This window comes from Ovis canadensis, chromosome 1 (assembly GCF_042477335.2).
Source record: "Ovis canadensis isolate MfBH-ARS-UI-01 breed Bighorn chromosome 1, ARS-UI_OviCan_v2, whole genome shotgun sequence".
Taxonomy (NCBI): Eukaryota; Metazoa; Chordata; class Mammalia; order Artiodactyla; family Bovidae; genus Ovis; species Ovis canadensis.
The window spans coordinates 125,780,209-125,795,361 of NC_091245.1; the positions used below are offsets into that span (position 1 = coordinate 125,780,209).

General features: G+C 48.6%; 1 protein-coding gene across 2 annotated transcripts in view; it reads right to left on the reverse strand.

The window, feature by feature from the left end:
- The window catches only part of EVA1C (eva-1 homolog C), a 106,731-nt gene that overhangs the window by 14,253 nt on the left and 77,325 nt on the right, over nt 1-15,153 (reverse strand). For both annotated transcript variants that reach the window (XM_069549341.1, XM_069549351.1), the window contains one exon: nt 11,328-11,471. In XM_069549341.1, coding sequence (XP_069405442.1) covers nt 11,328-11,471 — 144 coding nt within the window. The remainder of the gene's footprint in view (nt 1-11,327; nt 11,472-15,153) is intronic.

Consider the following 15,153-nt stretch of genomic DNA (forward strand, 5'->3'; position numbering starts at 1 on the left):
ATTTGCATGTAACCCACCCAATATCCTATTGTACACTTTAAACCATCTCTAGGTTACTGACAATACTTAATACAATGTAAATAGTCATAAGTGAAAGTGAAGTTGCTCAGTCGTGTCCGACTCTTTGCGACCCCATGAACCCGCAGCACTCCAGGCCTCCCTGTCCATCACCAACTCCCGGAGTCCACCCAAACTCATGTCCATTGAGTAGGTGATGCCATCCAGCCATCTCATCCTCTGTTGTCCCCTTCTCCTCTTGCCTCCAATCCCTCCAAGCCTCAGGGTCTTTTCCAATGAGTCAACTCTTCGCATGAGGTGGCCAAAGTATTGGAGTTTCAGCTTCAGTATCAGTCCTTCCAATAAACACCCAGGACTGATATCCTTTAGGATGGACTGGTTGGATCTCCTTGCAGTCCAAGGGACTCTCAAGAGTCTTCTCCAACACCACAGTTCAAAAGCATCAATTCTTCGGTGCTCAGCTTTCTTCATAGTCCAACTTTCACATCCATACATGACCACTGGAAAAACCATAGCCTTGACTAAATGGACATTTGTTGGCAAAGTAATGTCTCTGCTTTTTAATATGCTGTCTAGGTTGGTCATAACTTTCCTTCCAAGGAGTAAGCATCTTTTAATTTCATGGCTTCAATCACCATCTGCAGTGATTTTGGAGCCCCCCAAAATAAAGTCTGACACTGTTTCCACTGTTTCTCCACTGATTTCCCATGAAGTGATGGGACCAGATGCCATGATCTTAGTTTTCTGAATGTTGATAATACTTAATACAATGTAAATAGTCACAAATACAACGTAAATGTATTATTGTAAATAGTTGTCAATGTGGAGTAAATTCAAGTTTTGCTTTTTGGAACTTTCAGGAATTTTTTTTCAAATATGCTCAGTTCTGTGGTGGGTTGAATCCACGGGTGTGGAACCCACAGATACAGAAGGCCGACTGCTACAACATGGATAAACCTCAAAAGCATTACGCTCAGTGAAAGAAGCCAGACATAGGACCACATACGGTATGATTCCATTCATATGAAATCTCCAGATAAAGTCAAGTTTATAGACACAGAAAGTAAACTAATGGTTCCCGTTGACTCAGTGGTAAGAATCTGCCTGTACTGCAGGAGACAAGGAAGACACGGGCTCCATCCCTGGGTCGGGAAGATCCCCTGGAGGAGGAAATGGCAACCCACTCCGGTATTCTTGCCTGGAGAATCTCATGGACAAAAGAGACTGGCGAGCTCCAGGCCAGGGAGCTGCAAAAGAGTAGGACAGGACTGAGCGACCGAGCATACACAAGACCGAGGTGGGGATGGGGACGGACCACATGTGCCCACGAGGGAACTTTGGGGGATCACGGAGATGCTTTAAAATTGGAGGGTGGCGAAAGCTGCACTGCAGCCGTGAAATTAAAAGACGCTTACTCCTTGGAAGAAAAGTTATGACCAACCTAGATAGCATATTGAAAAGCAGAGACATTACTTTGCCGACTAAGATCCGTCTAGTCAAGGCTATGGTTTTTCCAGTCGTCATGTATGGATGTGAGAGTTGGACTGTGAAGAAGGATGAGCGGCTGAGTGCCGAAGAACTGATGCTTTTGAACTGTGGTGTGGAGAAGACTCTTGAGAGTCCCTTGGACTGCAAGAAGATCCAACCAGTCCATTCTGAAGGAGATCAATCCTGGGTGTTCTTTGGAAGGAATGATGCTAAAGCTGAAACTCCAGTACTTTGGCCACCTTATGCGAAGAGTTGACTCATTGGAAAATACTCTGATGCTGGGAGGGATTGAGGGCAGGAGGAGAAGGGGACGACAGAGGATGAGATGGCTGGATGGCATCACTGACTCAATGGACGTGAGTCTGAGTGAACTCTGGGAGCTGGTGATGGACAGGGAGGCCTGGCGTGCTGCAATTCATGGGGTCGCAAAGAGTCAGACATGACTGAGTGACTGAACTGAACTGAACTGAAAGCTACACTTGTGCAAATGCTCAGTCGTGCCTGACTCTTCGCGACCCCAGGCCCCTCCGTCCATGGGATTTCCTAGGTAAGAACGCTGCAGTGGGTTGTCATTTCCTTCTTCATGGGATCTTTCTGACTCAGGGATCGAACCCACGTCTCCTACCTCGGCAGGCGAATTCTTTACCACTGAGCCACCTGGGAAGCCTGGTGAAGGCTGAACAGCTCTGAATGTTTACCAGAAATCACTGGATTGTTTCTAAGTGAACTGGGTGAATTTTAAGGTATGTAAATCACACCTCAAGAACATTAATGCTGAACATCAACTTCCCTGAGATACAGTGAAACAAAATGAATGGAACCAACTCAAAACCCACTACTGACCTCTCCCAGCTGCAATTCTGCTTTCTGCCCACAGCTCTTAACTCATCGCTTTGTTAATAAGCCTACAGAGAATTTGAAGGCTCCGTGCTAGAATGGCAGCTCTCTGTATTATAAGAAAGGATGACAGAAAGATAAAGACAGGGGGCAGTGTAATAGACTCCTATTGAAGATGGTTCAAGAGTCCGCCAAATTGACCCTAAGAATAAACTACCCAGATCTCACGACCCTCCAGGCAAGGCAGATGTGATGGTGGCAGGAGTCAAAACTGGAGGGCAAAGCACGAGCTCTGAAGACCCCCACACTGCAGCCCAGCTGGGAGAAGGGAGAGGAAGCCAAGTGTTTTCGCTGCAGAAAACTGTTTATTTTTATTTGCTCTTCGGCCCAGCTGGGATCTGAGAGAAGTGGCAACCGGAAATAGAAGTGACGCCAATACAAACTGGGCAAGTTCAACGGTGCTGCCTTTTTTTTTTTTTTTTTTTTTGCAAAAGCACTGGTAAGACATTTCTAGCAGCAAGAAAACCTTATTTCCTTTCTCAAAGTGCTTAACAGACGTCTTCTGGGGGAGGTCCCAGGACGTTCCTACATTGTGAATATTCCACGAGCAGGAGGCCCTGGTGCCTTTGTGAGCATCAGCGGCGGGCGTCACTTTTCAGGGCAGCACGGTGACATTGCTGGAGGTGGTGGGCACTGTCCAACCCTTCCCCAGGAATGCCCCTTGGCCAACAAGCCCACTGCTGATCCCGGGACCCCTGGTGGTGCCCCGGAGAGCTGAGTTGTGCTGCCCCAGGTGCTTTCTGATGGAACAGGCTCTCCATCACTTCTGCACCCTGATCCCTCGGCAGCAGCGAGCTTTCTCTGCAGGAGTGGTGCTTCTTTCCCATGTCTCATCTCTTGGTTTGTTCTCAAGATACAGTGGGAGGAGAGCTGGGATCCCTGAAAATGCAAGAGGTTTTTCAATGCAGGAAAGACGGACTGCTTGGAAATGAAGGGGATGTGGGATGAGTTTTGCCGAATAAAACGTGAATCGCCTGTGTATGCTATAGGTTGGGCTTCCCTTGTGGCTCAGCTGGTAAAGAATCTGCTTGCAGTGTGGGACCTGGGTTTGATCCCTGGGTTGGGAAGATCCCCTGGAGAAGGGAAAGGCTACCCACTCCAGTATTCTGGCCTGGAGAATTCCATGGACTGTATAGTCTTTGGGGTCACAAAGAGTCGGACATGACTGAGCGATTTTCACTTTTTCCACATGCTATAGTTACAGGGAACTTGCCCATATACTGCTGGAAAATGGCTCTCACATTGGGAGAATCTTTTCAGACCTTTAAAGTGACAACAGCTATGAACACACCTGTCAGATTCTCATATCTCCTGTTTCAAACTGATTCAGAATAAGGACAGACACTGGGTGTGAATTACTACCACCCCACAAACCCAGCCCTCTCCATTTGAGGTGAAAAGTGTTAGCTGCTCAGTCCTGTCTGACTCTTTGTGGCCCCATGGACTGCAGCCCATCAGGCTCGTCTGCCCATGGAATTCTCCAGGCCAGAATACTGGAGGGGGTTGCCATGCCCTCCTCCAGAGGATCTTCCAGACCCAGGGATCAAACCTGGATTTCCCATATTGCAGGTGAATTCTTTACTGTCTGAACCACCGGGGGAGCTAGAAAACCACTTTTCATGGAGCTCCCACGAAGTGTGCTCAGCATGCAGTCCTCTCAGTGAAGACGTGTAACATCCCCATTCCTGCAGATGGGAAGACTGAGGCTCAGCATGCAGTCCTCTTAGGGATTGAGTCCTCTCAGTGAAGATGTATAACATCCCCATTCCTGCAGATGGGAAGACTGAGGCTCAGCATGCAGTCCTCTTAGGGACTGAGTCCTCTTAGTGAAGACGTGTAACATCCCCATTCCTGCAGATGGGAAGACTGAGGCTCAGCATGCAGTCCTCTTAGGGACTGAGTCCTCTTAGTGAAGACATGTAACATCCCCATTCCTGCAGATGGGAAGACTGAGGCTCAGCATGCAGTCCTCTTAGGGACTAAGTCCTCTTAGTGAAGATGTGTAACATCCCCATTCCTGCAGATGGGAAGACTGAGGCTCAGCATTCAGTCCTCTTAGGGACTGAGTCCTCTTAGTGAAGACGTGTAACATCCCCATTTCTGCACATGGGAAGACTGAGGGTCAGAGACCCATCATCACCTAGTAAAGAGTGAAGCTTCAATTCCTAGTCTCACTCATACATGCCCTTGCTCTTTTCTGTGACACTGGGATATTCAGCCTCTGGCAGCTGGATAAAGGAGAGGATGAGATGGCTGGATGAGTGTGAGCAAGCTCTGGGAGATGGTGAAGGACAGGGAAGCCTGGCGCGCTGCAGTCCGTGGGGTCCCAAAGAGTCGTGGAAAAGTACAATACAATAAGGCAGGCAGATTCTTATTTGGGGGGCACATGCTCAGGAAATACCAGGGGGAAACCCTGAGGTCTGATTCGCCCTGCCCATCAGGCCTCTGCCGCATGACCTTGTCACGGGTGGGATTCCTCACGCTGGCTCCCGGCAGGACACGACTGAGGGACTGAACAACAACAACAACGAAGACACGAAGCTATTCCCACTCAGATCGTCCCTCTCCAGTCTGTTACATAAAACCAGAGATGACGATCCTAATGGGCTCTGACGATTCGCTAAATTTAGGCAGGCCCCCTTCCTTAATTTATTTTCTCCCTGAATAAGTCTGTCAAGCTGGACCAGAGCAGCTTTAATAAAGAAGCCTCCACGGGTTGAAATTAGAGCCCCAAGTAATCTCTCCCATCAGAGACAAAAGAGCTCTGCTTCACTGTTGCTGTTTTCCACTAGGCACCCACGCTGCACGAGCATCCCCGGATCCTGGCATCCCCGGATCCTGGCATCCCCTCATCCTGCCTATCCCAAACCTGCACCACCCATGCCTCCCGTCTGCAGTCCCGGCACTTTCTATCCCTCCTGAGCCCCAAGGCCAGCACCACTGAAGGAGGTACCCCGCATTCTGGCACCACCATCCCTTTTGTCCCCACATCCTCTCGGTGCCCATCTCCTGGGAGGAGCCGCAGACTCCTCACGAGGTCCGCGTGTTTCCTGTCCCTCTCAGGAACTGTCAGGGCAGGGATGCGGGATGTCCCTCTGTCCCGGTGACCCTCAGGATCACTCGCTTTGGGCCCAGGGAGAAGCCCTCTCCGAGAAGGAGAGGGGAAAAGCTGATCGAGTTCTCTGGGTCTGCCTCCTCCTATTAGGAAGAAAGCCTAAAACCTAATCTCACCCAAGAAGTATGGCTAATAACAAAATATGGATAAAAATTGAGAGCCAGGACCTCATCTAGCCATGCATTAAAGAAGAGTGCTCAAGCAAAACATCTCCGAGCACAATCAATGACCAAGGGTCTGACATCAGCCAGACCCGCTGCCTACAGTTCAAAGAGCAAAAGGCCCCTGCAGCCTGGATCATCCCCCTGAGGGTACACGGAGAGGCTGAAACTCTAGTCCAGCCAAAGAGCAGTGAGGGAGGGAGAGGAAGGGTTAACTGAAGCCAAAAAATAGGAGGCGTGTTATTAAAATGCAAATTACGTTCCCAGAGAAAACCCTCCAAAGGCTCCCCTCTGCCCTTAGTGTTAAGTTGCTAAGTCTCATCCAGCTCTCCGTAACCCCTGGACTGTAGCCCAGCAGGCTCCTCTGTCTGTGGGATTTCCCAGGCAAGAATGCTGGAGAGGGTTATCACTGCCTTCTCCAGGGGATCTTCCCAACCCAGGGATTGAACCCAGGTCTCCTGCACTGCAGGCAGATTCTTTTACCATCTGAGCCACCAGGTGCCCTCAGCTACAAGCCAATCCTCAGTCTCCCATCTCTGAGGCCCCTCAGCCCTGTGCTCACCTCCCGGTATTTGCCTGCCCTTCACCTTGCTGACTCTTACCCACCTGGTCTCACTTGACCCACTCCCCTGGGAAGCCCTCCTGGTCTGCTACATCACCGGGGTCTGGAATCACCACATTCCATCCCATGAGGGCAGGGACCACAGTGCTCACTCCCCCCAACCCAAGGGGTGGGGTAACCTCCTGGGTGGGCACCTCAAGATTGCTGGGCAGAACAGCAAAGGCCGAGTGGAGACCGCAGTTAGAAGCCAGGTATTGGAACAGACATCAGTGGGGTGGACCTTCCCTGAGTCTTGGGCTCCCTTGATAGCTCAGTCAGTAAAGAATCTGCCTGCAATGCAGGAGACCCTGGTTCAATTCCTGGGTCGGGAAGATCTGCTGGAGAAGGGATAGCTACCCACTCCAGTATTCTTGGGCTTCCCTGGTGGCTCAGCTGGTAAAGGATTCGCCTGCCATGTGGGAGACCTGGGTTCGATCCCTGGGTTGGGAAGATCCCCTGGAGAAGGGAAAGACTACCCACTTCAGGATTCTGGCCTGGAGAATTCCATGGACTGCATAGTCCTTGGGGTTGCAAAGAGTCAGACGTGACTGAGCGACTTTCCTTCACTTCCCTGAGCCTCTTATGTAAGAGCATCTTGATTAGGGTGGGAGGTTGGCTGAGCCGCTCTCTGGCAGCCAAATTTGTAATCATATCATGTCACATGGCCACTCCGGCCAAGGCAGATCACAGGAGGGTGCTACCTGACGCCAGCCCAGCCAAAGAAACAGCTCTCTGGTAGGAATCTGAAAGGAAGTTGCCATATTGGCAGTCTGCATATTGTTAGGACATAAAAGCGTAACGTAAGAATCACTTGGGTTGTGGGGATGACTGTGTGTCATCTAGCCCACACTCAGAGAAAAGCCGTAGAGGGGAGAGAGAGGAGGAGAGAGACAGACAGACAGAGAGACTCCATGCTCGTGAAGTTTCTGGTTTAGTCCCACCCTGAGGCTTTCTTTCCGGGTCTGGCTTCTGAAGATGGCTTTCTACCCATAAGCTACCTCCCCAACCCAACTCACTTCTGGCTTAAACAGGCTCCAATTGGTTTCTTCGCTCATATCCAAAGGAGTAAGACAGATCTGCTTAGAAATTAATTCCTGACATCCTTCATTTCTGTATGAACTTCCACATCAGTGGGAATATTTTTTTTAATATAAAATGTGCCCATTCCACGCCCCATTCGGTGATCTAACAAAAATACACAGACATTGCAAATCACTTTCTACTGATTCAAGTTTCACAGTGATGACCCATCTGTCAGGGGGAGAAATGATTTTAAAATGTCAACCACTTAGAAGGTGATTAGAAGTGATGAGAAGTTGCCTGAGAAGGCATCTGTTTGGATGGGGAGGTGGGGAGGAGAGGTGGGGGACCCTGAGTTGCTCAGAGAGTGAGAGTCACCCCCTCCCCTTTAGAATAACTCCTGGAACCACAGGGAAGACAAGGGGGGAACTGTCCATGGTCCCACGTGGGAAACCAAGACGCAGAGCCCCCTCTTTGACCTCGGCCTCCTATCCTCCAATGAACTCACTCAGATGCCTCCCCTGCCATCCTCTGACCTCATCCGAGGAGCCCTTGTCCCCCTGCCAGCCCTCATGCATCCAGCTGGACATACCCACCAACCTGGCAGACCAGCATCCCTGAGAACTTCGACCACTAACCCTGCAGGCCCCTGGCATACCTAGCTTGCATCACCACCGTCCTTTCTGAAGTCAGCCTGTCCTCTGGCCCCCAAGGCCCTCACTTACACCTCCTCTATCCCATCTCCCCTCCCCACCATGCCCCATCCTGGCAGCCGACCACCTCAGCTCACACTTCTTTTGAGAAGATGAGAGCCACGGGGTTAGAACTCCAGACCGTCCCTCCATCCACTCCCAGAGCATTTGCTCCCACCCCCATGGTGAGAAAGGACACATCCGCTGGCCCTCACCACCTTCACTGGACCCCAGTCTTTCCAAATAGGCCAGGTGCCTCCAGCATCTCAAATTATCTTCCTACTTTCCCAAACCTCTCCAACCCACCCAATTTTTACCTTGTCTTCTAGCCTGCTACTAGTCTAACTGGTCTCTGCGTCCGTCCCACTCCAGCCCACCCTCCACCTTTTAGCAGGAGGGGTCCTTTAAGAGTCTAAACATCATCACTGAATGAGTTTCCCACTGGCACCTCCTCCCAGGCCGCACAGGACCTGATCCTGGGCCCCTCATGTACCGTCTCACCCACCTCCGTCCTCACCCACTCACCCCTCCTCTCTCACTCAGCACCTGCCAGCTCATGCCTTCCCACCCCTCAGAGCACAGGGGCAAATTCACCCCCAAGGAAGGTTCTCTGTGGAAGATTGCTCAACCTTCCCCCCAAGCTAAAAGGGCCCCTCTACCATTATCCTTCTACACAGCATCCTGGCCTTTTGTCTTATTTGTCTTATTTGGCTGCACTGGGTCTTACTTGTGGCATGTGGATTCTCCCTGACCAGGGATCTAATCTCGGGCCCCCGCACTGGGAGCTGAGTTCTAGCCCCTGGACCAGCAGGGAAGCCCCATCCTGCCTTTTGCTGAAGCATCATTCATCGCAGTGGGTAATGACAGGTTTCTTTCTTTGGTGATTTGTTTAATGCTCATCTCTCTTCCCCAGGGCTTCCCTCATAGCTCAGACGGTAAAGGATCTGCCTGCTATGCGGGAGACCTGGGTTCGATCCTTTCCCCTGGAGGAGGGCACGGCAACCCACTTCTTTCCTGGAGAATCCACAGACAGAGAAGCCTAGCGGGCTACAGTCCATGGGGTCGCAAAGAGTCCGACACAACTGAGCCGTTAAGCACATCTCTCTTCCTCCACTGATAATTCATAATGGCGTCTTTTCTTTTTTTAACTAAAACACACCCACAACACGCTGAATGAGTGAATGAAGGAGAGGGAGCTTGGGCTGGGATGTGTGATTCCTCAGGTCCTGAAAGCCCATCCTGTCTTAGCTAAAAGGAGCCTCAGCCTGGGCACAGCCCTCGCCTCACCCGCGAAGGCACACCAGGAAATCGACCTTATTTGCAGGTTACCGTCCTGCCCTTCCTTCCATGCTCAGCTAGAGAGACCTGCAGTTACTGGAACTTCAGACTGATCTGTGCAGCTTCTTGGGGTTCCCCAGGTGGTGCTAGTGGTAAAGAACCCGCCTGCGAACGCAGGAGACATAAGAGACGCAGGCTCCATCCCTGAGTGCAGAAGATCCCCTGGAGGAGGGCATGGCAACCACTCCAACATTCTTGCCTTGGAGAATCCCATGGACAGAGGAGCCTGGCAAGGCTGCAGTCCATGGGGTCACACAGTCGGACACAACTGAAGCCATTTAGAACACACATGTGACTTCTTGGGTTTCTTGAGGAAACTTAGCCAGAATAGGTTCCAGGTTACCCAGAGCTGCTTCACACGGGAACCAGTAAAGACTGGAAGGCAAATAAAACCGTGCCTCCTGGAACATGAATGTGGGTGCTATTATTTTGGGAATATATTTCTGTAGTTACTTCACGGTACCTATTCCAGCTCTGATATTGCAGAGGACATACTTAGCTCAGGATATAAAAGGCTGGGGTTGCAACAAAATATTATGGAGCTGTAAAAAGGACTGATGTACTGGCATGTACTCCAACATAGATGCACCTTGAAAACACACTAGGCAAAGAAGCCAGTCACAGAGAATCACACATTGTCCAATTCCATTCATACGAAATGTCCCCAAGAGGTAAATCCATAAGATGGAAAGTGGTGGTTGCTTGAGGTGGGACTGGGGGGCGAGGGGTGGATTGGGGGTGACTGCTAAAGGGTCCGGGGTTTCTTTGGGAGGTGATGAGACTGTTCTTAAATTTTTAGAAAAACTTCATTTATTTTACTGACTGTGCACATGTGATCTTAGTTCCCTGACCAGGGATCGAACTTCTACCCCTTCAGTAGAAGCTTGGAATCTTAACCACTGGGCCGCTGAGGAATTCCCAAGAATGTTCCTAAGTTAATTTCAAGGGGAGTTGCACAAATCTGTGACTCTATTGAGACCTCTGATTTGTATAATTAAAGGGTGAACTGTATAGTTTGTGATTTATAGCTCAATAAAGCTGTTAAAAAAAAAAGAAGAAGAAAAGGCTAGGGGTATCTGGCAGGGAGAAAGAGGTTTCCATGAGCACAAGTATTGGGTTCTTCAGTTATGACGTTCTTTGCTTTTCCTTTGCTTCTATACTTATTTGAAAAAAGAAAAAAAAAAAACCCCAACCCTCAGCAGTCCATGTGTCAGAATTACAAACCAGAAACCCATGGTCCCCTCAGAGGGTAATTAACACTTGATTTTTAAATGTAGCTTTATAAAATTGGAATCAATTGAACCCAGAATTTCATTTTATGATTGGAAGACACTAGGAAAACAAAGTAAGGCTGTCATGTAACATATTTAAAGGCTGTAGGTAAGCCTTTGATCTGTTGGCTTAACCCCAGGAATGCATCGATAAAATGCCTACTGGCAGTCCAGAGAATTAGTCATTTTAGGGCCCAAACACAAGACTGGAAGATTAACTAGGAGTCAGGCAATACTCCGTGAACTTACATGACATATCCATAAATTCTAGAGCCTCCTGAGAACTCAGATTAAAATTGTTCTTCTCAGTGACATCTACTTTATCCCATTTCCTTATTCTTCTCCTTCCGTCCCCTCTTGCTGCCAATCTGATTACTAAAAGTACTTTTTTGGGGGGGGAGGCCACATGGCATGCAGGATCTTAGTTTCCCTACTAGGATCGAACCTATGTCCCCTGCAGTGGAAGGGCAGAGTCCTAATCACTGCACCACAGGGAAGTGGTTCAAAAGTGGGTCAAATTTTGACCCAAGAAAATTCTGTCGCTCATGACATGGACATTATAAACAAGGATAAAGGACAGGAGGAAGGCTCATGAGTATGAGAGAAGACAACATAGTGTCCGGGTGTGTTGGGCAGATGACATGGCTTGTTGCTCCAAACCTCCCAGGAGACAGGGCCTCCCAGGAGACAGGGTCTCCAAACGGCTGGTGGAGGGTGTATCCTTACCACACGCGTAGAAGACCGAGAGGTATTTTTTCACTCCTGGCAGACAGGGGCTTCCGAAGTGGCGGTTGTTGACGAGGACTTTGCACCTCTGCTTCCCGTAACATCTCCTGGATAACACGTGCAGAGCCGAGTAAGACAGACAATCTGAGAGGCAGGAGACATCAAACACTTTTAGGTTAGAATCCATGTATGGCTTCGGTTATTTTCTGAGCCGGACTTCACAGTTCATGGAGATCAGCTGTGATTATTCGATTATTTTCCGTGTCATTAAAGCACCCCACAGTAGGCTGAATACCATACAGGCAGTGCTGGAAGGGCTTACTTTAATCAGCTTACTCTAATACTCTGCCGTCACGGTCTGAAAACCTATCTATATATTATATTCTGTTATATATCATAATATTAGCTATTTACTAAAATTTCGTTTTCTCTCTTTGGTTTTGATTGGAATAGAATTGCTTTATATAATGCTGTGTTAGTTTCTGCTGTACAACATGAATCAGCTATAGGTATACATCCGTGCCCTCCCTCTTGAGCTTCCCTCTCAGCCACACCCCCACCCCAACCTTCTAGGCCGTCACCAAGCACCAGACTGAGTTCCCTGTGCTGAGAGCAGCTTCCACTGACGATTCTACACGTAGCAGCGCACATCCGTCAGCGCTCCTCTCTCAGTTCATCGCCCTTCTCGTTCCCCCCGCTGTGTCCACACTTCAGTTCTCTGCATCCATGTCTCTATTTCCGCCCTGCAAACAGGTTCATCTGTGCCCTTTCCCTAGATTCTGTATACACGCATTGACATGCAATATCTGGTTTTCTCTTTTTGACTTCACTCTACGACAGACTCTAGGTGCACCCGTGTCTCCACAAATGAGCCGATCAGAAATCCTTACATATTTTTGAACAACGGGGCCTACATTTGCGTTTTACACTGCCTCTGCCCAGTCACGTAACTGGTCTTGCACACACAACAGGCAAAACTGAATAAAGATTCTTTCTTTTACTCCTTTAGTTTAGCTATTGGTTACAGCTCTTTGAAACAGTTTAGTTATTGGTTGATTTTGAGAACCCTTCTCTCCTGTGTGAACATAAGCACTATGAGGACAGGGGCTATTTCTGTGTTGGTCATCATCTAATTTTTCCAGCCTGACCAGCTGTGGAGAGCCAATAGCTGATGAATGAATGAATGAATGAGCAATGGGCGGATGGATTAATAAACATTTGGACAGCTTTTTCAGCACCCTGGCACAAGGTCTTCACAGTTACTAAATATTAACTAAACACGTACGGAGAATGAAGCACTCCGCCATGTGCAGCCAGAAAAAGACAGCCGAGAGAAGCCCGCCTTGCCTCCACAGGCTGTGCGATGCGGCTGGAAGACAGAGCCCACACAGATGACCTGCTGTCTAACAACATGAAGCCCAGGGTGAGGACCAGCAGTGACTGGTTTAGACAGCACGTGACGGGGTTGGAGGAGGCAGAGATTGCTGGGCACCAGAGTGGCCAAGACAGGCTTTACGGAGGAGGGGGCTTGGTCCTTGGAGAAGGATGAACTGGGTACCGGCAGACCAAGAGAGAAAGGTATGAACACCAAAGTCAGCGAGCCGGAAGCACTTAGCAGGCGTCAAGGGGCTGAGCCTGAGCTGGAATAGCAGGTGTGGGCAGGGAAGCTGCGGTACTCGATGAGGAAAAGTGAAAGTCAGCAAGGTCCAACTTCTTCTGAACACTGAGCTAGAGACTTGGAGCTCTATTCTGCAAGTGCCAAGAAACGCCCTGATGCTTGCGTCCTTTGGGGACATCGCTGTTGGGTGTCCTGGGAGAGACAAGGAACCAAAAGGAGGGAGACTGGTTTGGAAGCAATTTTAATCATACACATTGGGAGGAGTTAAGGGCTTGAACAGCAGGGAACAGAGAGGGAGAGAATTCTAGAGACTTTGCAAAGTTCAGCTGACTTACGGTAAAAGCAAACATTCTGCCTAGGCTGCGTTCTCAGCACTCATGTGTCTTATGAGATAGGTTGTCTATTATACATCTTATATTACATAGAAAATATACAGAGAATATGATATTAGTATCATAAGTTGTTTATATAACAGTATGCAGCTAGATAAAGGTGGGGAAGCTCACATCTCAGAGAAGTTCCATCTCTCTCTCATATTAATATTTTAGAGATCTGTTAACAGTCCGGTTGTAAGCAAGAATATGTGGTAAACACCAAAAAGGTGGGAAGACAACGATCTTAAGGAAATGACAAATAAATCAACTCAGTTCAGTCACTCAGTTGTGTCTGACTCTCTGCGACCCCATGAATCGCAGCACGCCAGGCCTCCCTGTCCATCACCATCTCCCGCAGTTCACTCAGACTAATGTCCATCGAGTCAGTGATGCCATCCAGCCATCTCATCCTCGGTCGTCCCCTTCTCCTCCTGCCCCCAATCCCTCCCAGCATCAGAGTCTTTTCCAATGAGTCAACTCTTCGCAAGTACTGGAGTTTCGGCTTTAGCATCATTCCTTCCAAAGAAATCCCAGGGCTGATCTCCTTCAGAATGGACTGGTTGGATCTCCTTGCAGTCCAAGGGACTCTCAAGAGTCTTCTCCAACACCACAGTTCAAAAGCATCAATTCTTTGGCGCTCAGCCTTCTTCACAGTCCAACTCTCACATTCATACATGACCACAGGAAAAACCATAGCCTTGACTAGATGGACCTGAGTTGGCAAAGTTATCTCTCTGCTTTTGAATATACTAGCTAGGTTGGTCATAACTTTTCTCCCAAGGAGTAAGCGTCTTTTAATTTCATGGCTGCAATCACCATCTGCAGTGATTTTGGAGCCCAAACAAATAAAGTCTGACACTGTTTCCACTGTTTTCCCATCTATTTCCCATGAAGTGATGGGACCGGATGCCATGATCTTCGTTTTCTGAATGTTGAGCTTTAAGCCAACTTTTTCACTCTCCTCTTTCACTTTCATCAAGAGGCTTTTTAGCTCCTCTTCACTTTCTGCCATAAGGGTGGTGTCATCTGCATATGTGAGGTTATTGATATTTCTCCCAGCAGTCTTGATTCCAGCTTGTGTTTCATCCAGTCCAGCGTTTCTCATGATGTACTCTGCATAGAAGTTAAATAAGCAGGGTGACAATATACAGCCTTGACATACTCCTTTTCCTATTTGGAACCAGTCTGGTGTTCCATGTCCAGTTCTAACTGTTGCTTCCTGACCTGCATACAGATTTCTCAAGAGACAGGTCAGGTGGTCTGGTATTCCCATCTCTTTCAGAATTTTCCACAGTTTATTGTGATCCACACAGTCAAAGGCTTTGGCATAGTCAACAAAGCAGAAATAGATGTTTTTCTGGAACTCTCTTGCTTTTTCCATGATCCAGTGGATGTTGGCAATTTGATCTCTGGTTCCTCTGCCTTTTCTAAAACCAGCTTGCACATCAGGAAGTTCACGGTTCACGTATTGCTGAAGCCTGGCTTGGAGAATTTTGAGCATTACTTTACTAGCATGTGAGATGAGTTCAATTGTGTAGTAGCTTGAGCATTCTTTGGCATTGCCTTTCTTTGGAACGGGAATGAAAACTGACCTTTTCCAGTCCTGTGGCCACTGCTGAGTTTTCCAAACTTGCTGGCATATTGAGTGCAGCACTTTCACAGCATCATCTTTCAGGATTTGAAACAGCTCAATTGGAATGCCATCATCTCCACTAGCTTTGTTTGTAGTGATGCTTTCTAAGGCCCACTTGACTTCACATTCCAAGATGTCTGGCTCTAGATTAGTGATCACATCATCATGATTATCTGGGTCGTGAAGATCTATTTTGTACAG